This window comes from Gopherus evgoodei, chromosome 4, assembly GCF_007399415.2.
Source record: "Gopherus evgoodei ecotype Sinaloan lineage chromosome 4, rGopEvg1_v1.p, whole genome shotgun sequence".
NCBI classification, from domain to species: Eukaryota; Metazoa; Chordata; order Testudines; family Testudinidae; genus Gopherus; species Gopherus evgoodei.
The window spans coordinates 132,788,295-132,808,656 of NC_044325.1; the positions used below are offsets into that span (position 1 = coordinate 132,788,295).

General features: G+C 54.4%; 1 protein-coding gene across 7 annotated transcripts in view; it reads left to right on the forward strand.

Annotated features, from left to right (window-relative positions):
• PPFIA4 (PTPRF interacting protein alpha 4) overlaps positions 1–20,362 on the forward strand; it is a 204,408-nt gene that overhangs the window by 136,117 nt on the left and 47,929 nt on the right. For all 7 annotated transcript variants that reach the window (XM_030561135.1, XM_030561139.1, XM_030561140.1 and 4 more), the window contains exons 11-16: positions 1,880–2,011; positions 2,947–3,009; positions 4,632–4,723; positions 15,192–15,333; positions 17,601–17,806; positions 18,670–18,910. In XM_030561135.1, coding sequence (XP_030416995.1) covers positions 1,880–2,011; positions 2,947–3,009; positions 4,632–4,723; positions 15,192–15,333; positions 17,601–17,806; positions 18,670–18,910 — 876 coding nt within the window. The remainder of the gene's footprint in view (positions 1–1,879; positions 2,012–2,946; positions 3,010–4,631; positions 4,724–15,191; positions 15,334–17,600; positions 17,807–18,669; positions 18,911–20,362) is intronic.

Genomic DNA, 20,362 nt, shown 5'->3' on the forward strand with positions numbered 1-20,362 from the left:
ACAGCAGCAGGCTGGGTGAACTGTGTGGAGAGACAGGGAGGGATTGGGATCAAGGGAAAGCTCTGCTGAGAGCTCGGCAGGGCTCACAGGCATGGGGAGAGCTGCAGGACAATAGGATAGCCATGTGGAGAAGCCTCGAGGATGACAGGGAGAGCTCTCAGATGGGAGCTCACCAGCTCCATCTGCCCCTGGCCAGATGCCCCTGTGATTACGACACTGACTCACAAAGAGTCCGCTTCTCCAGGAATGAACAGCCTGAGACACTTGTTTATGGCCTGAGACCCAATAAGTCTCCCCCATCTAGGCCCCAGGTGGGGATCAGGATCCCGGCCCACCTTTCTAAAGCATGTGGAGAGGTGAGCTGCTCTCCTTGGGTTGTCCTTCTAATCCTCTGATGTTAGTGATAATCTCCCTGTGTGCCTCGGCTCTGTCCCTCATTATTTTCAAAGAGCCCAGTCAGCTCTCAGAAGTCTGAAGCCTGGAAATGTAGGCACTTCTGCGTGCCCCAAGAGCAAGAGCTAAAGCATACAAATAAATAAATAAAATCTCTGCTCCGGTAACTCAAAACTCAGCAGAGTCCTGTGTGAATCCTGCTCTTGGGCCTGGAAGGATTTCGACCTAAATCTTTGCTTATTTCTGGCGGTTAGTGAGAGTCTGAAAACAGGGGCTTAGAATGACCGTGTGAACGTGCCCCCCCCCCCCCACCAGCTGAGCCACGCCCCTTGCTCTGTAATCCAGCCTGCCCACACCACTGTCCAGGAGGGTCACTGACACCCAGGCAGGTTTCCTTACTTGAGTGGTAGCAGGGAAGTGTTTGTCGCTTGGAGCTACAGGCACGTGCTGCTGTGTTCTGAACTGGAGCAGGCTGGATGGCCCCTGCCTGTCCTTCCTGCCTAGCGCCTGGCCATGGCACTGCCAGCATCTCACCTGATTCAGGTTGTATTTTATGTTCCTCGCAGGTGTCTGTGTACTTTGTGCTGATAACGTGCATCACAGGAATGGCAGGGGGCAGAGTTTATAGTAAGGGAGAGCAAACAGCAGAGGGAGAGGTTCCCCTCCAAGCCACAGCATGGGAGAGCAGCGACCCCTGTGGTAACAGCTCCCCCTGCGTTGTCTGCAGGGCTGAGGACTCTCGTTTTGTTTTGGGCTGGCCTCTCTGCTGCTCAGGGGAGGCTGGCAGTTTGGGGAGAAGGCAGCAGGGGCATTTTGACAGCCAGGAGCTGAGAGGCTTTGGACCAAGTGTGCACGGGGTGCATCTCCTCTTTCATTCCCCGTGGTGGGTAAGGCTGGAAGTCATTAGAAATTTTGGTGGTGTCGTGAACTCCTAGTTCCCCACCCCTGCACTCCTTGACAGCGACAGGCTGCCCCAGTATCCACCACTGCATCCAACATCAGTGAGGAAGCTGTGCGCTTGTGCTAAAGCCACCAGCAGCAAAATAGCTAATGGTGTCACACAACATGTCATCATTGGGGTTCAGAGTCAGCCCCCATTGACATCAGTGGGACACGTAACACCTGGTCAGGTTCTCTGTAGGCTCAGGAAGACCAAGTGGTAGCTGTTTCAGCCAGGTTCACATTCAGTAGGTTCTTTTCGCTAATGATGGCCTGGAAACGGTCCCAGTGCTTGGTAGGGGCCTGTGTTGGCTAGGAGATTCATAGATTCTAGGACTGGAAGGGACCTCAAGAGGTCATCAAGTCCAGTCCCCTGCCCTCACTGCAGGACCAAATACTGTCTAGATCATCCCGGATAGACATTTATCTAACCTAACTAAAGATGGGCTGGGCCTTTCCCGACTCCGATAAAGAACCATTTGAAAAGCATCCCCCAGTACGCCCAGCTCCAAGGGCTCGGGCAGCTGATTGCCATTTGCCACTGCAGGCCCGGCAGCGAGAGAAGATGAACGAGGAGCATAACAAGCGGCTGTCTGACACAGTGGATCGGCTGCTGAGCGAGTCCAATGAGCGGCTGCAGCTTCACTTGAAGGAGCGAATGGCAGCCTTGGAGGAAAAGGTACCAACTGCAGTGTGAGGCGCAAAGGGAGACCATGACGGCTCTGTGGAGAGTACAGCTTTGCAGCCTCTGCACAGGGGAGAGATGAGCAGAAGGGCTGGAAAAACCAGGCCTAGGATTTCCAACCCCCCCTGTGGGATTGGTCATCCCTTTCTAACGGGCATTGGGCAGCTCTGCAGATCTTACCTGCCACCTCCCAGGCCAGTTGCTAGCAGTCCCAATTCAGTGTTATTTGCTATTATCCGTATTGTGGTAGCACCTACCGGCCACCATGCTGGATGCTGCCAGGGAGCAGAAGGTCCCTGCCCCAAAGAGCATACAGGCTAGCTAGGCGAGACTCCCACAGCGTGAGGGGCAGGGATGAGGCACATAGTGGGCCGAGGGAAGCGGCGGTTGTCTGTGGCACATGCCGGATTGCTCACCCTTCGTTTCAGGACTAGGGGATATTTCTTCTTTAGGAGCAGTGAGGGAAGGAACCTCATTGGTGTGAAGATGGAGCTTGGTAAGTTTAAGAAGGAGATGATATGACAGGGCTGCCTGTGATAGCGGGGACTGGATTCGATGGCCTCAGAGGTCCCTTCCCATCGTATATTCTTCTCATGGCCTGGGGCAGCCCAGTGCAGGCCTGGGGCAGGGGTGTGCAGTTTTCAGATATTGTTTATTCACACTTCAGTTTGCGGTAGCCGCGAGTACCCGAGGAAGGGATTTTAAAGCAGGTGGTTGATGCTGCAGCTAGTTATTGCCAAGGTGGATCTGTCCGTGCGATCTCTCCCACTGCCAATCGCTGCCAGCTGAGCGTCTGGAGAACGTCACCTTCTGTTCTGACGTGTGTCCATCAGCCCGGCCCCCTCTGAGGCTCAGCATCGACTGTGTGGGCACGTGTCCACTGATTGAGCTAAACAGACTCTCTCTCTCTTTCATTTTTTGTGTTTAAGAATACGTTGTTGCAAGAGCTGGAAAGCACCCAAAAGCAGATCGAGGTGCAGCAGCATGACAAGGTACGTGCCACTCCGGGGGCTGCCTCAGCAATCGTGCTGCCTCATTCCCAGTCCCATGCCCGGGGCAGCCCCACCTATTGGAAACACCCTAGTTACGGGTGCAAGAGCCAGGATCCCAAAACACCCAGCAGCACGAGTCCCATAAATAAAGCCATGCCGTGGCGTGGGTGAAAGCTGCAAGTCCCACCAGCCCCTGGTTTTATTTAACAGGCACATGCTCTCCAGTCTAAGCTATCTAAAGATTTATCCTGCGCTCGTCCCCAGTGTAACCATGACACTTCCAAAGGGAGCGTAAAAGTTGGCCAGCTGATTCTTGTTCCCTGCCCCTTCCTCCTAGTTTATGTGAGGGGGATTTGCAGAATAACTCGCAGGCTCTGGGGAAAACCCTGCTAGGCAGGTGAAGTTTTCATAGGGTGAGTCTCCTGGACTATCTTGGTGCTTGCTAAAAGAGGTTTCACAGCCCAGGGCTGCCTGCCAAGGAAGTTGCATCCCCTGTTCCCAGGTGGCTTGCCTCGTCCCTAGGAGCCCGCTCCATCTCGGCATGAGAATTGATCTCAGCCCAGCCTGCAGAAGGCCTTGAAGATCAGGAGCAGGACATTGCCTCTCCCTTGCTCCTTGATGAGAAGCCAGTGTAGGGTCTAAGCAGCCCTGCTTTCATTCCCGGGCGTCGCTCATAACTATCCTTGGACTGCTCTCACCTAACCCTTCCTCTTCTATGCTGCCTGCCGCGCCCTGACCCCTCGGGATGTAAGACCATGACCTTAGCTGTTGTAGTCTCAAAGCTGATTCGCCCTTGAAGGGCTATGACTGCTCAGGGCAGTGCAGGGAACTGGATGTTTGGGAACTGACATGGTGCTCCATGCTTAGCGGAAGGAGCATTCAGAGAAACCCAAGTTTTGATCCGTTTGCACATAGGACTGGAGCCTGGTGCGATGGTGTCACTTGGTCCTTCTCCATTTACACTAACATCCTGTCTAGTCATTGCTGATGCATCTGGCCTCATTAGCAGTGACTTGATGGGATGTGGCTGCAACCTGCTAGGAAGGCAGGAGTTTGCCATGCAGTGATAATGGTTTCCTGGCTCCGCTCCAGTCTGTGTTGCCTCCTTGCTGAGCTGTGGCCTCTCCGTTGGCAGCTATTAAATTATAACGGGGCCACTTAGTCCAGATGCAAGTTTCTGATTAGGAAAGAGCTGCTGGCTGGCTGGCTGGCAGTGGGATTCCCTGCCAGTGCGGATTCCTTGCTGTCAGCCCTTTTGCTGGGGTAAGTGCAAACCTTCACAGGGCAAGGCACGGGGTGAAAGCTGGAGATCCAAGTGGGGTCAGTTCTCCTTCATGTAACAAACTAACAAGAGATTCCCATTGTTTTCCTGCGTATGTATCTATCTGTTCCCACTATAACACACCCAGCTGTCCCTGCACGGGCCCTAGTGTTATCATTTACCCTTGCCTGCATTCCCCATGGCTTTACAGGCACGTTGAAGACACCCAGAGCCTGGGACTAGTGTTTGGGTTTTGTTTTTTTTTAAATAGGTTTAACTGAAGAGAAACTAGATTCCCCAAAAGCTTAGCTGCTCAGTACAGACTAACCTCCCCTCCTCTCTCTCGTTTCATTCTGAACAGAGAAGGTTGTCAGATGAAATTGACAAACTGAGGTCGGAAGTTGACCAGCTAAAGACCAGAAGCGGGACATTTGCGGACAGTGTACATACGAGGTAATGACTTCAGGCTTGGCCACAGACTGCCTTGCTGTCCTGTGATGCACTGCATGCCGGCTTCCTAGGTGTGACGGGATCGATCAGGCCTTCTCTGCCCCCTGCAGGAGGCATCGGTTCCCTCCCTTGCTCTGGGAAAATCCACTCAGACCAGGCTACCAGCAAGACAGCCAGCAGACCAGCCAGCAAGGTTGGCTTGCTTCTTCTCAGTGGCAGAGCTGGGGGAACTGGGAAGGAGGAGGAGCTCCTCAGTGCTAGCCCAGAACCTCAGGGCCAGGTCAGGCCTTGCCCTCAAGTGCTACAATTAAGTGCTTGCATTTGAGGGTTTTTTTTCACCCTGTACTTAAAAATGCAGACAGCCAAATCCTGAGTTCATGCTGTTGTTTAACTGAGAGAGACATGCAGTGCTTAGGTCACGGGTCACCCTGCTCCGAGCAGGTGGCCACAACTTACCAACGAAGGCAGGGAACACCTGCAATCCCGCACGTGGTTCCTTAGGGGCACTGCAGAGCAGCCGCACCTGCCACACTGGGCCATAGAAATGATTCATGGGCTTACTCAGTTTCCTACTCTCTTGGATTCTCTCCGTGCACCATGAGTGGTGGCTTGGAGCAGTGCCATTGTCTTTGGGGATGGCAGGATTGAGCTGCAGATTGAGCTTACACTAGCGCTGGGCTGGGGGAGCGGGGAAGCCCTGAAGTTTGCTGCGTCAGACCCGACGGCATGTGGATTCCCTCTCCGTGGTGCTAGCTTCGATGGGGTGTCAGGCATTTCCAAAATGAAAAGTACCCCTGTGTAGGGCTGGGATCCCACTGGGGATGGGTTTTTATATGACCTGTCCCCTTTATAGCTTTCCAGGGGCCAGGCTGAGATGCTGTCTGTGCCTGAGCAGTGTTCCTTTCTCAACACACTCTGCATGCTGGGCAGTCAGAAAGCACTTCTCCATTCAGGAAAGGAATGGTAGGGGGTGGAATGGACATGTGGAAGGAGGAACTGATGAGGTCTCAGTGGGCCAGGGATCATAGAATCATAGAATATCGGGGTTGGAAGGGACCTCCAAGAGGTCATCTAGTCCCACCCCCTGCTCAAAGCAGGATCAATCCCCAACTAAATCAACTCAGCCAGGGCTTTGTCAAGCCTGACCTTAAAAACCTCTAAGGAGATTCCATCACCTCCCTAGGTAACCCATTCCAGTGCTTCACCACCCTCCTTGTGAAAAAGTTTTTCCTAATATCCAGCCTAGACCTCCCCCACTGCAATTTGAGACCATTACTCCTTGTTTTGTCATCTGCTACCACTGAGAACAGTCTAGATCCATCCTCTTTGGACCCCTTTCAGGTAGTTGAAAGCAGCTATCAAATCCCCCCATATTCTTCTCTTCTCCAGATTAAACGATCCCAATTCCCTCAGCCTCTCCTCATAAATCATGTGCTCCAGTCCCCTAATCATTTTTGTTGCCCTCTGCTGGACCCTTTCCAATTTTTCCACATCCTTCTTTTAGTGTGGGGCCCAAAACTGGACACCATACTCCAGATGTGGCCTCACCAATGCCGAATAGAGGGGAATGATCATGTCCCTCGATCTGCTGGCAATGCCCCTACTTATACAGCCCAAAATGCCATTAGCCTTCGTGGCAACAAGGGCACACTGCTGATTCACCTCCAGCTGCTTGTCCACTGTAACCCCTAGGTCCTTTTCTGCAGAACTGCTGCCTAGCTGCTCAGTCCCTAGTCTGTAGCAGTGCAGACTGAGCCCATCAAATGGTGCCTGTTTCTGCTTCCACACATGGAGTCCTACTGGGAGCCGGGCTTGCTATGACCCAACCACATGCAATATCGTGTGAGATCTTGGCTCCGCTGACTCAAGTAGGCTGATGGCACAGGGAGAGGAGAATGAAATCTCCATCTCCTTTTCTTTCCCCTTCCAAGACTGGATTTCCCCCTCCCTTTCATCTTCAGGCTGGACTGGAGAACTTGTGAATTGTGTAGCCAGAAAATGGAGGTGGAAGGAGGGGCAGGGGTGCCTGGGGATAGGCAGGGGGCGGGGCAGATTGTGCCTGGGGGCAGGATAGGGGACTGTGGGTGTGTGTGTCTGCACACCAGCCAGAGGTTGTGGGGTCCGACTGACACTTGAAGTGTATTCATCTTCTGCCACTCAGCGGTTGAGAGAAAAGATGGTGTCACCCAGCAGGGTCCAGCTGGGGCATCGTGGTTGGAATCCTGATCTCCCTCCACTGGGGGTGGCAGGACAGGCCTCTCGCCAGGTTGCTGCGCCCACCCTCTCCTCCGTCCTTATGCAGCAGGCCCTGGCTAGCAGGCATCAAACAGGGAGGTGAAGGAGGGGCTGGGGCTGGGGCTGCGCTGTCAGGGACACAGTCCTGTTTCTCAAACCCACTGTGCTTTCTCGCCCCCTGTGCCTGAGCAGGATGGGCCAGTTAGCAAGGAGCTAATGGGGAAAAGGTCCCCGAGTGTTCCTGTGCCCCTCCCCCCTGGGTCTTCGATCACATCACCCCAGCAGTCCAGAGCATCAGACAGGATGCACAGAATAGGCCAGCAAGCAGTGGAAGGGTAGAAGGAATGCTTGGGGAGCAGCGGAACAGGGGGCTTGTTATTTGCGCTAATAATGGGAGGGGGCTTATTACTCTCAGTTCTTCCCCCCCCCCCCACTCCCAGCATATCATGAGCCCACAACCAGACCAGCTTCCCATCCACAGACAGGCTGGAAATCCCACCATGTCCCAGTGGCCTGAATTTAATCCCATGCTCCCTTGCTCTGCTCCTGTGAGCCCTCCCAGCAGGAGCTCCTGCTGGCCTGGAGCTCAGCTGCGGCGCCATTTTTTGTAAGAGTGCAGCAATGCGGCCCTTCGCACAGGACCCATGTGACGGCTATAGCCCTGCGCTCACCCTTCCTCACCCACGGAGCCCAGACTGGGGAACCTGGCAGCATCAGCCTCTTGTAGGCCTGGCGTTTGGGCCAAACCCAAGCGGGTAAGCTCCCTTGTGCGCTCCCTCCCTCTTTGCCATGCTGGGGTATGTCACCTCCTTTCCTTCTCCCATTGGAGCATGGCAGGACCATGCCCCAGTCCACTGCTCTGGTCAATATGGGTCCTGGGCTATTCAGGGAATTATCTAATGAATTCACCATCCCGGCAAGTCTGAGCTGCTTGCACCAGTGCCCTGCCTTTCTTTTGGCCATGCCGGCAGACCGAGTGTCTGAAAAGGAGGCAAATGCCCAGTGCTGCTTTTGTACCATTTAGCGAGGGCTCAGGGTGCCTGTTCCCATGTTACGTGGCATCCAGGGCCTGAGGGCCATGTATCCATTGATCCTGCCCCCAGTATACAACTGGAGAGTGGAGCACCGGAGGAGATAGCACAGGCTGCCAGACTGTCAGTTCTGAGCATGCTGGTGCTCCCGCTTCCTCCTGTTCTCCAAGGCCTTCATGGAGGGCAGCTCACTTGGGTCCGCTTAGCCAGCGTGTAATGTACACCCCCTACAAAGGGAAGCTCATTGCCAGTGGGTGAAGGGTACTTGTGTCCCCTCAATGGCACATCACTCCAAACCCTGCATCTTCCTCAGAGCAGTCTGGGGACATCCCTGGGTTCTTGGAGAACTTCTCTGTCCTCTCCAGGCCACCTGGACCCTAGAATCCACTGCAGGGGATCAACTCCCGCAGACGGTATTTCTCATGACAAACATAGTGCTAGACCCCATCACCGCTCCCTCTGCACCTTTTATCCACCCCCTGCCCATAAATTAACGTCAGGGGTTAGACCCAGGGGTCTATGTGCAGTGTTGGCTGCTGGAGGCAGTATTGCATTTGTTGCTATGCAAATTGTATTCCACCATTAGGCAAATATGGATTGCACTTTTGTTGTCAACAAAGGGCTGCAGAGTCAGCTGATAGAGACAGGGCAGAGCTGGGCAGAGCCAGCTCCTATCTCCACTGGTGCAGGAAGGTGCTGTAATATTTGTTGCACGCTTGGCTGTGAAGATTAAGAATCAAAAAACAATATATAGATTGCTCTAGCAGCTTCTCTGATTTGCTGGGTGCTTTTCAGTGGTGGGGGGTTCTTTGCTGCCTTTGGAATGGCAGAAGCACTGATTGAGGTTCTCCATGGTGACCCCCCCCCCACGTTTCACTGAATCTAGTGGTCTTTTCTGGCCATGCTGATTTTTGTACAAATGTAACCATCACAGTAAATACCAGGAAAACAATATTTTTAAAGCCTATCATGCAGTTTCCCATCTGTAGGGAGGAGGCAAGTCCAGGTCACGGCCAAGCCACTCTGCACATTTGGTTGCATTGGCTAAAGTCCTCAATGAGATTACAGCAGCTTTATGATCCAGTGAAGCAACTGTGCAGCAGAGGGCAGTATCTCACCACAGGATCCCCTAGGAAAAAGAGCGTGGAACATCTTAGCAACAATGGCTGCCCAGGTCTCCATTTCAGTAGTGGCTTCATGCTCTGCTTGGACCCTTACCGATGGGACGGGGAAGCTTCTGTAGCTACTATCACAAGGTCTTCCAAAACATCCAGGTTGCCTGCTGCCTTTACTCAGCACTGTCACTATTGGGTTTTTTTTCTTCTTAATCTTCACAGCCAAGTGTGCAGCAAATACAGCACCTTCCTGCACCAGTGGAGCACAACGCTCCCACCACCCCTCTGCTGGGAACATGTCTGGGAGATCATCCTCACAATCACCGCCCCACACGGTCCATTAACCTCTCCTGGCATGGATATGCCCATGGGTTAGCCCCCTGCTGCTTCCCTGCCTTCAGCCCTGTCTGGCCCTTGGCTTCCGCTTTCCAACTTAGACATCAGCAGGCAGCTCCCTCTGCTGCTCTTCTGCCTTCAATCCTCTCCATTCTCTAGCCCTGGCTTGGGGACACCAGCCAGCCAACTTCTCTTGCTGCTCTCCTGTCTTCAGCCTTCCCCCAACACCCTCTTACAGCTTCCTTCAGGGACTTTCTCAGGGTCTCTGCAGCTCTCACCCGCCCTCTTCCTGACTGACCCGCTCTCTGCCCCATTTGTATGGCCCAGGTGCCTTCCTTTAAAGTCCAGTTAGGTAGCTGCCGAGTCATAGCGCCAGTGCCACACCGTGACACAGCTCATGGCTTTCCCAAGGAGGCAGCTAGTCATTGCTCTGCCGTACCTAGACAAGTGGCTCATCGGGGACCCTATGCCCCGTCACCGTAAGTGTCTAGAACTGTTTGGAATCTCTGGCAAGGAAACCAAGCCCTGGCCTCCGCCTGCCCCTCATGTCCAGCACTGCCATGGGAGCGAGTATTTCCATGAGATAGGACAGTGCAGAAAGCATCGCCTCTTCCAGTCTTGACAGTTGCATTGCGGTGACCCCGGCTCCTCGCCTGCCCCAGCCCTGCCCTCTCCTTCAGAGACAGGCTCCTGTCTCCTGGGCTGCCTGACTTGGAGTTGTCTCTGGGGCTCTGTATTGCTGACACCTGCAGTTTCCTCTTTAGTCAGAACCTCCTGTGCCAGGCATGCTGAGATTCCTCCCTGTGCCCCTCAGGAGGTAGGAGAGCCCAGCTGGGGTGTTATGACACACCCAGGCAGCTGAGGGAGTGAAGCTGATCTATGTACCTGCACTGTGAGCAGCGGGGATGCTGTGAGGTGTTTCTGGGGCAGGCAGCACCAGTCACAACAGATGGTGACATAGTAGGGAAGGGCAGACACGACCTGCCTGGGGGGAATCCCTCCTCCTGCTAGCTTGGATGGAGAAAGGGCCAGTAGCTGAGATTTCCAAAGCAGACTTGGCAATTTAGCTATGCAAACCCTGTTAATTTCAATGGGATTGTGTTTCTTAATGCCCAAGTCCGCTTTGAGCATCTCAACTTGTAGCCATGACATCTCCCTAACTTGATAACCTCTCTTGGCTGACCCAGAACTCATCTGTACCCAGAAGAGTCGCCTCTCCAGTCTCTGACCAGTCCAGCTCGCTGCATGGTGCTCCACTTCCCTGGCTCTGTGCCGCATCACCTCCTTCTCACCAGCCATTCTGGGTGTGCTAGCCTCCCCTCATCCAAGAATGAACAACCTGGGTTCCTTCCTGCTTCTTCATAACAGGAGGGTGTCAGCCAAGGCCCAAGCCCAAGATGGTCACTCCGTGCCCGTGGTTAGTCAGCCTCCTCCAGATGTCAGCGGATTCTGCCTCTGCAGCCAGAGCTGTCAACCCTGTGGGAAATCAAGTGCACCCACCTTCTCAGTCCTGCCCTTACATGGGAGAGACTGTGTCAGGGTTCCGTCCCCACTCTGAACTCTGGGGTACAGATGTGGGGGCCTGCATGAAAGACCCCCTAAGCTTATTTCACCAGCTTAGGTTAAAAACTTCCCCAAGGCACAGGTTCCTTTCCTTATCCTTGGATGGTATTGCTGCCACCACCAAGTGATTTAAACAAACATTCAGGGAGGGACCACTTGGAGCCCTATCCCCCACCCCAATATCCCCGCAAGCCCCTTCACCCCCTTTTCGTGGAGGGGGGTTGAGAATAATATACCAACCAATAGGTTAACAAAGTGAGTACAGACCAAATCCCTGGTTTTTAGGACACTGAAAATCAATCAGGTTCTTAACAGAATTTTATTTAAAAAAAAAAGAAAGAAAGAAAAATAATCATACGTGCAAAATCAGGATGGAAGATAACTTTACAGGGTAAATAAAAAGATTTAAAACACAGAGGATTCCCCTCTAACTCTGATTTCCAGTTACAAAACAGAAATAAAAGTTACCTCTTAGCATAGAAAAAATTTGCTAGCTAAAACAAAAGATAATCTAACACATTTCCTTGCTATTACTTTCAATTTCTGCAGTTTTAGATGTATTATTTCAGGATCTTGTTAGGAGCTGCTTTACCTGCTTGGTCTTTCTCTTTGTCCCGAGACGAACCAACTAAAGGGCACTAACAAAACTTCCCCCCACCGCCACTCCCCAGATTTGAAAATATCTTCTTTCCCCATTGGTTCTTTTGGTCAGTTGCCAACTAGGTTAATTGAACTGATTAATCCCTTACAGGTAAGTGATTCTGTACCTCTGGCCAGGAGGGATTTTATGTTACTGCATAGATAAAGGTGGTTACCCTTCCCTTCATATTTATGACAGGCTGGATCTGGCGGGAAAGGTGTCAAACACTCTTCTGCAGTCTAGGGAGAATGCCATGTCAAACCGTAGCTCCGGGGTTAGAGGTGACCAGGGATTGCCTGCACTTCTACGGCTTCCCCAAGGGAGGCTAGAAAGGGCTGAGCGGGTAGTACCGCCTTAAATGCCATTTTGTGGCAAGGTAACAGGACACGTATTTGGCTGCTGCCCACTTGGTTAGGGTGTTTGGGCAGGTTGGTCCTCCTCGTTCATCCACCTGCTGGGTCTGGACTCTGCACCTGGAGTAGAATCCTAGCCCTCCAAAGTCAATGGTGAAATTCTCAAGAGCCAGGATTTCCCCCATTAGCTCAGTGATTTGAGCATTGGCCTGCTAAACCCAGGGTTGTGAGTTCAATCCCTGAGGGGGCAATGTAGGGATCTGGGGCAAAAATCTGTCCAGGGATTGGTCCTGCTTTGAGTAGGGGGTTGGACTAGATGACCTTCTGAGGTCTCTTCCATCCCTGATATTCTGCGATTAGCTGCCTGAGTTTGTGTCCACGAGGGTCTCTCCTCATCAGTGTCAATTCTCAACATCAATGAGCTGCCTGCTCTGTCCTGAAAACCCCCGCCGTGCCCCCCCCCCCCAATTGGTAATGAAGGAAGAGTTTCAGAACTGTTCCTGACTTCATTGCTGCTGCTGCCATTGGGGCAAGGAAACCACCACACACACCCTGTTACCACATCTCTCTGGCCCGTCCCACAAGGAGGAGAAGCTGTGGTGTTCCATAGGGGTCTGACAGGCTCCTGGGTAACATCCAGAGAAGAATCTAGTTCAGGTCTTCAAACCCTCTTGTGTTTGCTAGTCTGGGACCTAGAGGGGGGTCCAGTCCTCTGCAGCAGCTGGACCAAACCCTGTACTGGTGGGAGATATCTGGCAGGACTGGGGGGGAAATTATTTCCACACCGGCAGTAGCCTCTCCTTAAGCCTCTAGAGAGAAGAGGTCTCAGCAGAGGACGGCCACTGTGCAGTCAGTCTGATTATAGAAGGGACCATTCTGATGGTCTGACCTCCTGCATCACACAGGCCAGAGAACCTCACTCAGCAATTCTTGCATCCAGCCCAGAGCTTCCAGCTGAGCTAGCAGGGAGCTTTTAGAGACACCCCCTCTTGTCTGAAAGACTCCAAGTGCCCTTGGCAATCTGTCCCAATAGTTAAATCTTCCTTGTTGTTTCTTCATCCATTCACCACCTGCTGTGATCTAAGGCACGCTGGGGCCTTTGGCCTGGAAATGCCATTTGAAACCATCCCTTTCCACTCGGTTCATAGGAATTGCCAGACCAGACCAGGGGTCCATCTAGTCCAGGATTCTGTCTCCCGCCAGTGGCCAGCACCAGCTGCTTCAGAAGAAGGTGGCCGAGCCCCCTAGGAATACCCTGCCCAAGAGGGAAGTTTGTCCCTAACCCCATCAGTTAAAAGGTTGGCTTAGTCTTATACCAACCTAGAGCACAAAGGTTACGTTCCCTAGAAAAAGGAGACGAGGATCTATCTAATCTGCTCTTGCTCCATCAGTCCAGGCTGGTCAAGCAGGCAGTGCATTGTACTCCTATAAAGCTTCTTTCAGCATCTGCCTCCCTGGCAATGAACTACATTGCAAAAAAGGCACCGGAGGTGGTACAGGGGGAGTTGGTGACCCAGCGCTCAGCATGGAGAGTGGTAGCATTTGCTGAGGACAGCAGAACTGGCAATCTCATTCGTAACTGGGAGTGTCCTACATCCCCCTTTGGAAAGATTCACACATGAGGGGGGTGGCTCAGGAAATTGCTGAGGGAATCTGAAGCGAGCCTGTGTTGGGTGCTGTATCTGAAAAGCACGAGGTGACGTGCGACATGGAGCGGTGGGTAAAGATCTGGAAGGTGCTGGCTGTGAAAGAGATCAGGGCCAGATTACAAAGGTATTTAAGGATCTAACGATGCAGATAGGTGCCTAATGAGAGTGACAAAAGCTCCGAAACAGACTAGTCACCTGATCCCCACTGGAAATCACTGGGATCAAGGCACCTGACACATTTTGTCTCCTAGTGGGATTTTCAAAAGTGCCTGATTGAGTGAGGTGCCGAAATACCAGTGACTTCCAATGTGAGTCAGGCTCCTGACCTGGTTAGGTGCTTTTGTCCATCCCACTAAGCACCTGTCTGCCCCTTTTGGTGCCTAAATACCTTTGTCGATCTGGCCCTAAGAGACTCAGGCTAGGAGCAAAGTGAAGTGGGGAAGGCCTTGCCCACCTGCGGCACAGAAGGCCAACATGATTCCAGGCTGCATGGTAAGTGCTGTCGTAATGAAGACAGGGAAAAGATTCTGTCACTGGACAAAGGCGGGGTGAGGCCACATCAGAAACTTGCCGGGATACACGGGTCTGAGCTGCACTGCACAGAGGCGTGGCAGGGAGAGTGGCTCAAACATTTGTCAGCCAAAAGGGTTTTTCAAATGAAATGAATAAAACCCGTACATTTATGGGAACCCCTCGGCCCTGAATGCTTGGCTTTAAACTGGAATTTTTCAGCTTTTCAATGAACCCCCAAGAAACGTTGAAGAAAAAAAATGTGACAAAAAGGAAACAGTTTGGGTTTTGTTGAAATGTTTGGTGGTGGTGCTGGGGGTGGTGAGCGGATCACTTCCTGCCCAGCTCTAGTGGCAGATCTTCACCACAGGGAAAGGCTGAAGTCAACTATGGAGAAGAGAAGGCTGCAGGGGGATCTTAGGGGGCTTGAGTCCTGTTGGGAGGATCACAAGAGTTTGGCTGAGAAATGTATGAACTCAGGGACCGGGGATCACAGGGAAATGAGTAAATATACCGCAGGGCTTTTTCTTAGTGCCTCGGTTCTCTTAGCCAGGCAGAAGAAAACATGGTCTGTTACCTGGGCCCAGATCCTGAGCAGAGTAGGAGTTAGATGCCTAAATCTCTGAGGAGCGGGGCCTTGGGCACCAGTTGCATCATGGGTTTGGCTGGTTACCTGGACTAGTTCTTGCTCACACCCACCAGGTGGAACTGCCTCTCCAGAGTCAGGGTTGGGGAAAAATTTCCCTGGGATCTAGAGACAGTGAGGTAGGAGCTTCACTTTCCTCCAGAGCCCTGAGCAAGCACCGTCAGTTCGGATCAGGTGGTCACAGCCCCGGGAGCTCAGACTTCCCCATCTCCATCTCTCTTTCCCTTCCGTGCAAGCCCAGGCTGAACATGGAGCGCACCAGCTCAGCCTGTGGGACGAGAGATGGGTTCAGCAGCCTGCCACATGAGCCAGATCCCCCCAGGCAGAAGGGGCTGCACCTGTGCTGTCATAACCGCAGCATTTCACACTAACTCTTCTCCCTCATTCTCGTAGGTCCCATGTGGGTAGCGCCACGGACCTCAGGTACCCCCTGAGCACAGTGGTTCATGCCCCCGCCGAGACCTTCGGGACACCGCCTGGACTGCACCGGCCACAGAAGGGTCGGTTTGCAGCACTGCGGGAAGAACCCCCCAAGGTAAAATCCCCGTGTCGGCCTTGCGCCGAATGCAGCTTGTGGCTGATCTCCAGCCAGCGGCTCCAAGGGCAGCGGCTGGCCTGTGTGCAGGCTCTGGTTACGCCTGCAGCTTGGAGTGTATTACGGATCTTTTGCAACTGAAACAGCTGTGGCAGCTGCCTGTGTCCTTTCAAATGAGGGGGGGCATTACTGGGGTCATTAGGCAGGGACAGCTGCAGGGCTACTGCCCTAAACCCCCTTCTTATCAAGAGGTTCCTTATTGTGTGGGGGAGTGACTGGACCGTGACCAGGCCAGCACTTACTCCTTGATCTAAAGCACAGGGTGAAGTGGGTTCATGGTGCAGTTACACCACACTGGATGCACATGGCACGGAATGGGAATGGGGGTTGAGGGACAGCAGAGCTGGCCGGTGCACACCTACGGTCTTTGGTGACTAGAGAGCACTGCTCTGAGCTGAGTGTCTCTGTTGCTCCATTTCCCTGGGGAATGGGGGAGGGCCTGGATCCTCTCACCAGGATTGGGCTCTGGAGCACATGGGGGCCCCGTTCCATGGGACTTAGATCTGGGGGGTGGGGCTCTCCTTCAGCCCAGCTTAAGGGGGCATCCCCTTTCCCCAGGGCCCAAGTCGAGAGGGAAGCGTCTCCCCAGGGCGTAGCTCTGGGGAGCGTGTGGAGGCCTGTGGACGAGGGGGTGCCGGGGCTCAACCCTCCCTGGGGAGGAGGGGAGCCACACCGGCCTCGTCTCATCATCCGAGGGCTTCTGCCCTCAGGATCGCAGTCCGCTCCGGCAGTTCGGGCCCTGTGGGTGGGACCGAACAGCTACACAGTTAAATAATAGGGGGGGCCCGCCCTCGGGTCGGGCGGGGCACCCATAAACACCGCTGTAGTTCCTCGGCTCTGGCCCTTTGAGGCAGGGCAGAGCACTGGCAAAGTCAAAGGGACCCAGCCCTTGGTTCGGGCGGGGCACCAAACAGTTCAGTTAGCTCTGGCCTTTGGAGCAGGGCAGAGTAGTGGCAAAGTCACAGGGGGGGCCCAGCCCTTGGATCGGGCGAGGCACCAACAAACACAGTTATCAGCTCTGGCCCTTTGGAGCAGGGCAGAGCAGTGGCAAAGTCAAAGGGGGCCCCAGCCCTTGGTTCGGGCGGGGCACCAACAAACACAGTTATCAGCTCTGGCCCTTTGGAGCAGGGCAGAGCAGTGGCAAAGTCAAAGGGGGCCCCAGCCCTTGGTTCGGGCGGGAAGAGGGGGAGTCTGCCACCCGGTTACGGGTGGCAGGGGGAACGCAGGCCCACCCACTCCTCTGCGTTCCAGCCCGGGGCCCTAGCAGCAGTTGATGCCGCTAGTGGCGGTCAGTGGGGGTCCTGACCGAAACACACTGACATAGGCGCAGGGCCTTCTGCAGCCAGACTGTAGTCAGCTGCCCCCAGGCTACTTCCAGCCTCCCCCCTGGTTCCCACCTGGTCCGTCGGGGTGTCCAGTACCATGGGCTCCTCCCAGTCCGGGCAGGGCGGTAGGTCCGAGAATACCACCGGGACAGCGGAGCAGGTCTGGTCTAGCGGCTCCTCGGGGCCGTAGTGGGGACGGGGCAGCTCCGGCAGCTCCTCGTCGTAGGGGCTGCGGGGCAGCTCCCACCGGCCTCAGGCCTCAGCGGCTTCCCAGTGAGAAGGGTCAGCGGGCACATCTGCTCCTGCCGGCGGCCGGGGCCTGACTGAGGGCTGAGGCCCGGCTTTTATCCTTCCGGGTCGCCGCCTGACCCTTTGAGGGGCGGGACTTCCTCCCAGCGGTTCTGCCCTGGGGGGTGATTGACGGGGCTCAACCCTCCCTGGGGAGGAGGGGAGCCACACCACCTCGCTACAGGGCCCTTTGCCCTGGGACCCAAGTCTAGGGGCCCCTATCCCCAGGAACCAGGTTGAGAGGGAAGGCTCTTCCCAGAATCTGGCTCTGGGGGTCATATGGGGGGCCGTCTCCCTGGGGCTCACAGATTGCTGCAGCGCAGTGTGTTTGATCCAAGGAGCCTGGTGCCTTTGTGCCCTAGAGTCTCCTGACACAGTTGCGAGAGTGAGGTTCACACAGGAATGAGGGGCACTCGGAGGCGCCTCGCCAGGGAGCAGACCCTGCCGCTGCTCAAGGAGAGCCAGTGCTGGCTGCTTCGTGGCTTGGTCCCAGCTCCTCAAAGGTATTTAGGAGCCTAACTCCCATGGGTTGGGACCTGGCCTCTGCTGCATCGTGAGGAAGTAGTGACCTATGTGGGGTCTGCCATCTCTCAGGACTGGGAGCAGACCCAGCCAAGCGGTGTCCTGGCCACCATGTCTCACGCCTTCGATAGTGACCCGGAAATCTCGGACATGGAGGAGGAGGATCGTGAGGCGCTCTTCAGCTCCATGGATATGCTATCCCCTAGCGGGCACTCTGATGCCCAAACCCTGGCCATCATGCTGCAAGAGCAGCTGGATGCCATCAATGAGGAGATCAGGTAAAGTCTGTGGAGTGTCTGGTTCTGTGTGCTGACGTGAGGGGCAAGAGGGTGGGGGATGTGGATACAGGGGCAGGTGGGGAGGGGAGATTTGGGGGCATGCAGGGGAATGTGGGGAGGGGCAGGAGGGAAGGGGGAATTTGGGGCTGTGCAGGGGAATATGGGGAGGGGGATTCTGGAGGACAGGAGGGTGGGAATTTAGCTGTACCCTCTGGCTATTTTGCCCTGTTCTGGTGCTGAGATCCGCTGTAAACCAAGCGGCCCGGGTCACTCGGCTCAGGGTACTTGCGCTGCCCAGAGTGGACGAAGGCAGCTGGAGCATTCTCAGGACCGCGTGGGTGTTCCAGTAGGGGGAAGGATGGAAGGCTGAGACCAGAGTGATTTGGAGAGACGAAGCATCGCGGGGCAGCATCCTCTAGGGCCCCTTGTACCATGTTCAAATGTGACATTTTTAACTAAGAAAAGCCCTGGGAGCCCCCAGACGAAGCCCCGCTGTGCTGGAGTTATGAGGAAGGGTTCATATCACAATATACTGCAGGGGCTTCCAAACAACCTTCGTTCTGCCTGGTCTTGGGGGGCAGCCCCCGGGGCCATCCCTCTTGCTCCTGCGGGATGGGACAAAGCTGCCTCTGCTGGAGTGGAGAAGGGGGCCCCATGCTGCTGCCTCTCTGAGGGCATCCTGGCACTGTGTGTGTGTGTGGGGGGGGGGGGGATGGATCCCTGTGGTGCCATCCCGCTTGGCCGCTGGAGTCTGGGAGCAGCAGAGGCAGGAGGCCGGCTAGGGGACCCCCAGAAATGACGACCGGTCCATCAGTGGGGAAGCGGGAATTCTGCTGTGCCTCACCCCATCTGTGATTCCTCAGGATGATTCAAGAGGAGAAGGAATCCACGGAGCTGCGCACCGAGGAGCTGGAGACCCGCGTCACGAGTGGCAGTATGGAGGGCCTGAACCTGATGCAGCTGCGCAAACGGGCTTCCATCCCCACCTCCCTGACAGCCCTGTCCCTGGCCAGCTCCTCGCCCCCGGTCAGTGGGCGTTCCACCCCGAAGCTGTCCTCTCGCAGCGCCGCTCAGGACCTGGACCGCATGGGGATCATGACGTTGGTGAGCCGGGCGGGGTGCGCCGGTGTGAGCCAAGGCCACTGAACCCACAAGGACCCATGAGCACTGCTCTGGGATCTCCCCCACAGCGCCTGCCTTCCTGAGGGGCAGGGGCACAGCACGGTGGCTCTGAGCCTGGAGGTGGCACATCTGGATGCTGCTCACTAGAATTTCATGGCCTGTTGTATGTTCATTCGCACACCTGCTCCCGGCCAGAGCAACTCTTCTGCTACCCAGTGGAAAGGGGTCACGAGGGGAGCCGGGAGGCCCGGGGGAGGCAGGGGTTGATGGGGGGACGAATGCAGGGGTGGGTGTGAGGGCACAAGGGCGATGTGTGAATGAAGATGAGGCGAGTGGGAATGTGAGGGGATGGATGGAAAAGTGGGTGTACGAAGCGTGGGAGTGTATATGGAGGGGGGGGGCGTACCCAGGCATTGATATGTCTGAGGGGTGTGGATGGAGGTGTAGTGTGAGAGTGTTATCTGGGCAGATGGACAGGTACCTGAGGGAGGTGTATGCGGGTTGGGTGTGAGGATGGACTTGTGTGTAGAACCGGGCAGGGGCTGTGTGTGTGAGGGCGGTGTGGGAGTATATGGGAGGTGTGACAATGCGGTTCTGGCGGAACCCAACTGAGAGTGCCAATTCAGGACCAATTGCTCAAACAGGGCAGTTACAGCCCAAGGCTGGGGTTTTTCCACTTCTAAGGCAAACCAAACCAGCCAGACAAAAATGACTTCGGTTTCACCCCACTGGCTAACCACAGGTCACACAAGCAATTTCCTTAGACACTCCAGTCTCCCAGTATCACCACCAGTGCCACCCGTCCTGGGGATGAATGGTTATGAAAACCAACACCCCAGTAAAAGAAAAAGGTTCTCTCGATCCCAAAGGACCAAGCCCCAGACCCAGGTCAATATACACATCAGTTTTTACCCATAAATCACGCTGTTGCCAATCCTTTAGAATCTAAAATCTAAAGGTTTATACATAAAGGGAAAAAGATAGAGATGAGAGCTAGAATTGGTTAAATTGAATCAATTACATACAGTAATGGCAAAGTTCTTAGTTCAGGCTTGTAGCAGTGATGGAGTAAACTGCAGGTTTAAATCAAGTCTCTGGAGTACATCCCCCATTGGGATGGGTCATCAGTCCCTTGTGTAGAGCTTCAGCTTGTAGCAAAGTCCCTCCAGAGGTAGGAAGCAGGATTGAAGACAAGATGGAGATGAGGCATCAGCCTTATACAGGCTCTTCCAGGTGTAAGAACACTTCTTTGTTCTTACTGTGGAAAATCACAGCAAAATGGAGTTTGGAGTCACATGGGCAAGTCCCTGCATACTTTGCTGAGTCACAAGGCGTATCTGCCTCCTCTCAATGGGTCAATTGTGTAGCTGATGGTCCTTAAATGGGCCATCAAGCAGGCTAAGTAGAGCTAACACCAACTTGTCTGGGGTGTTT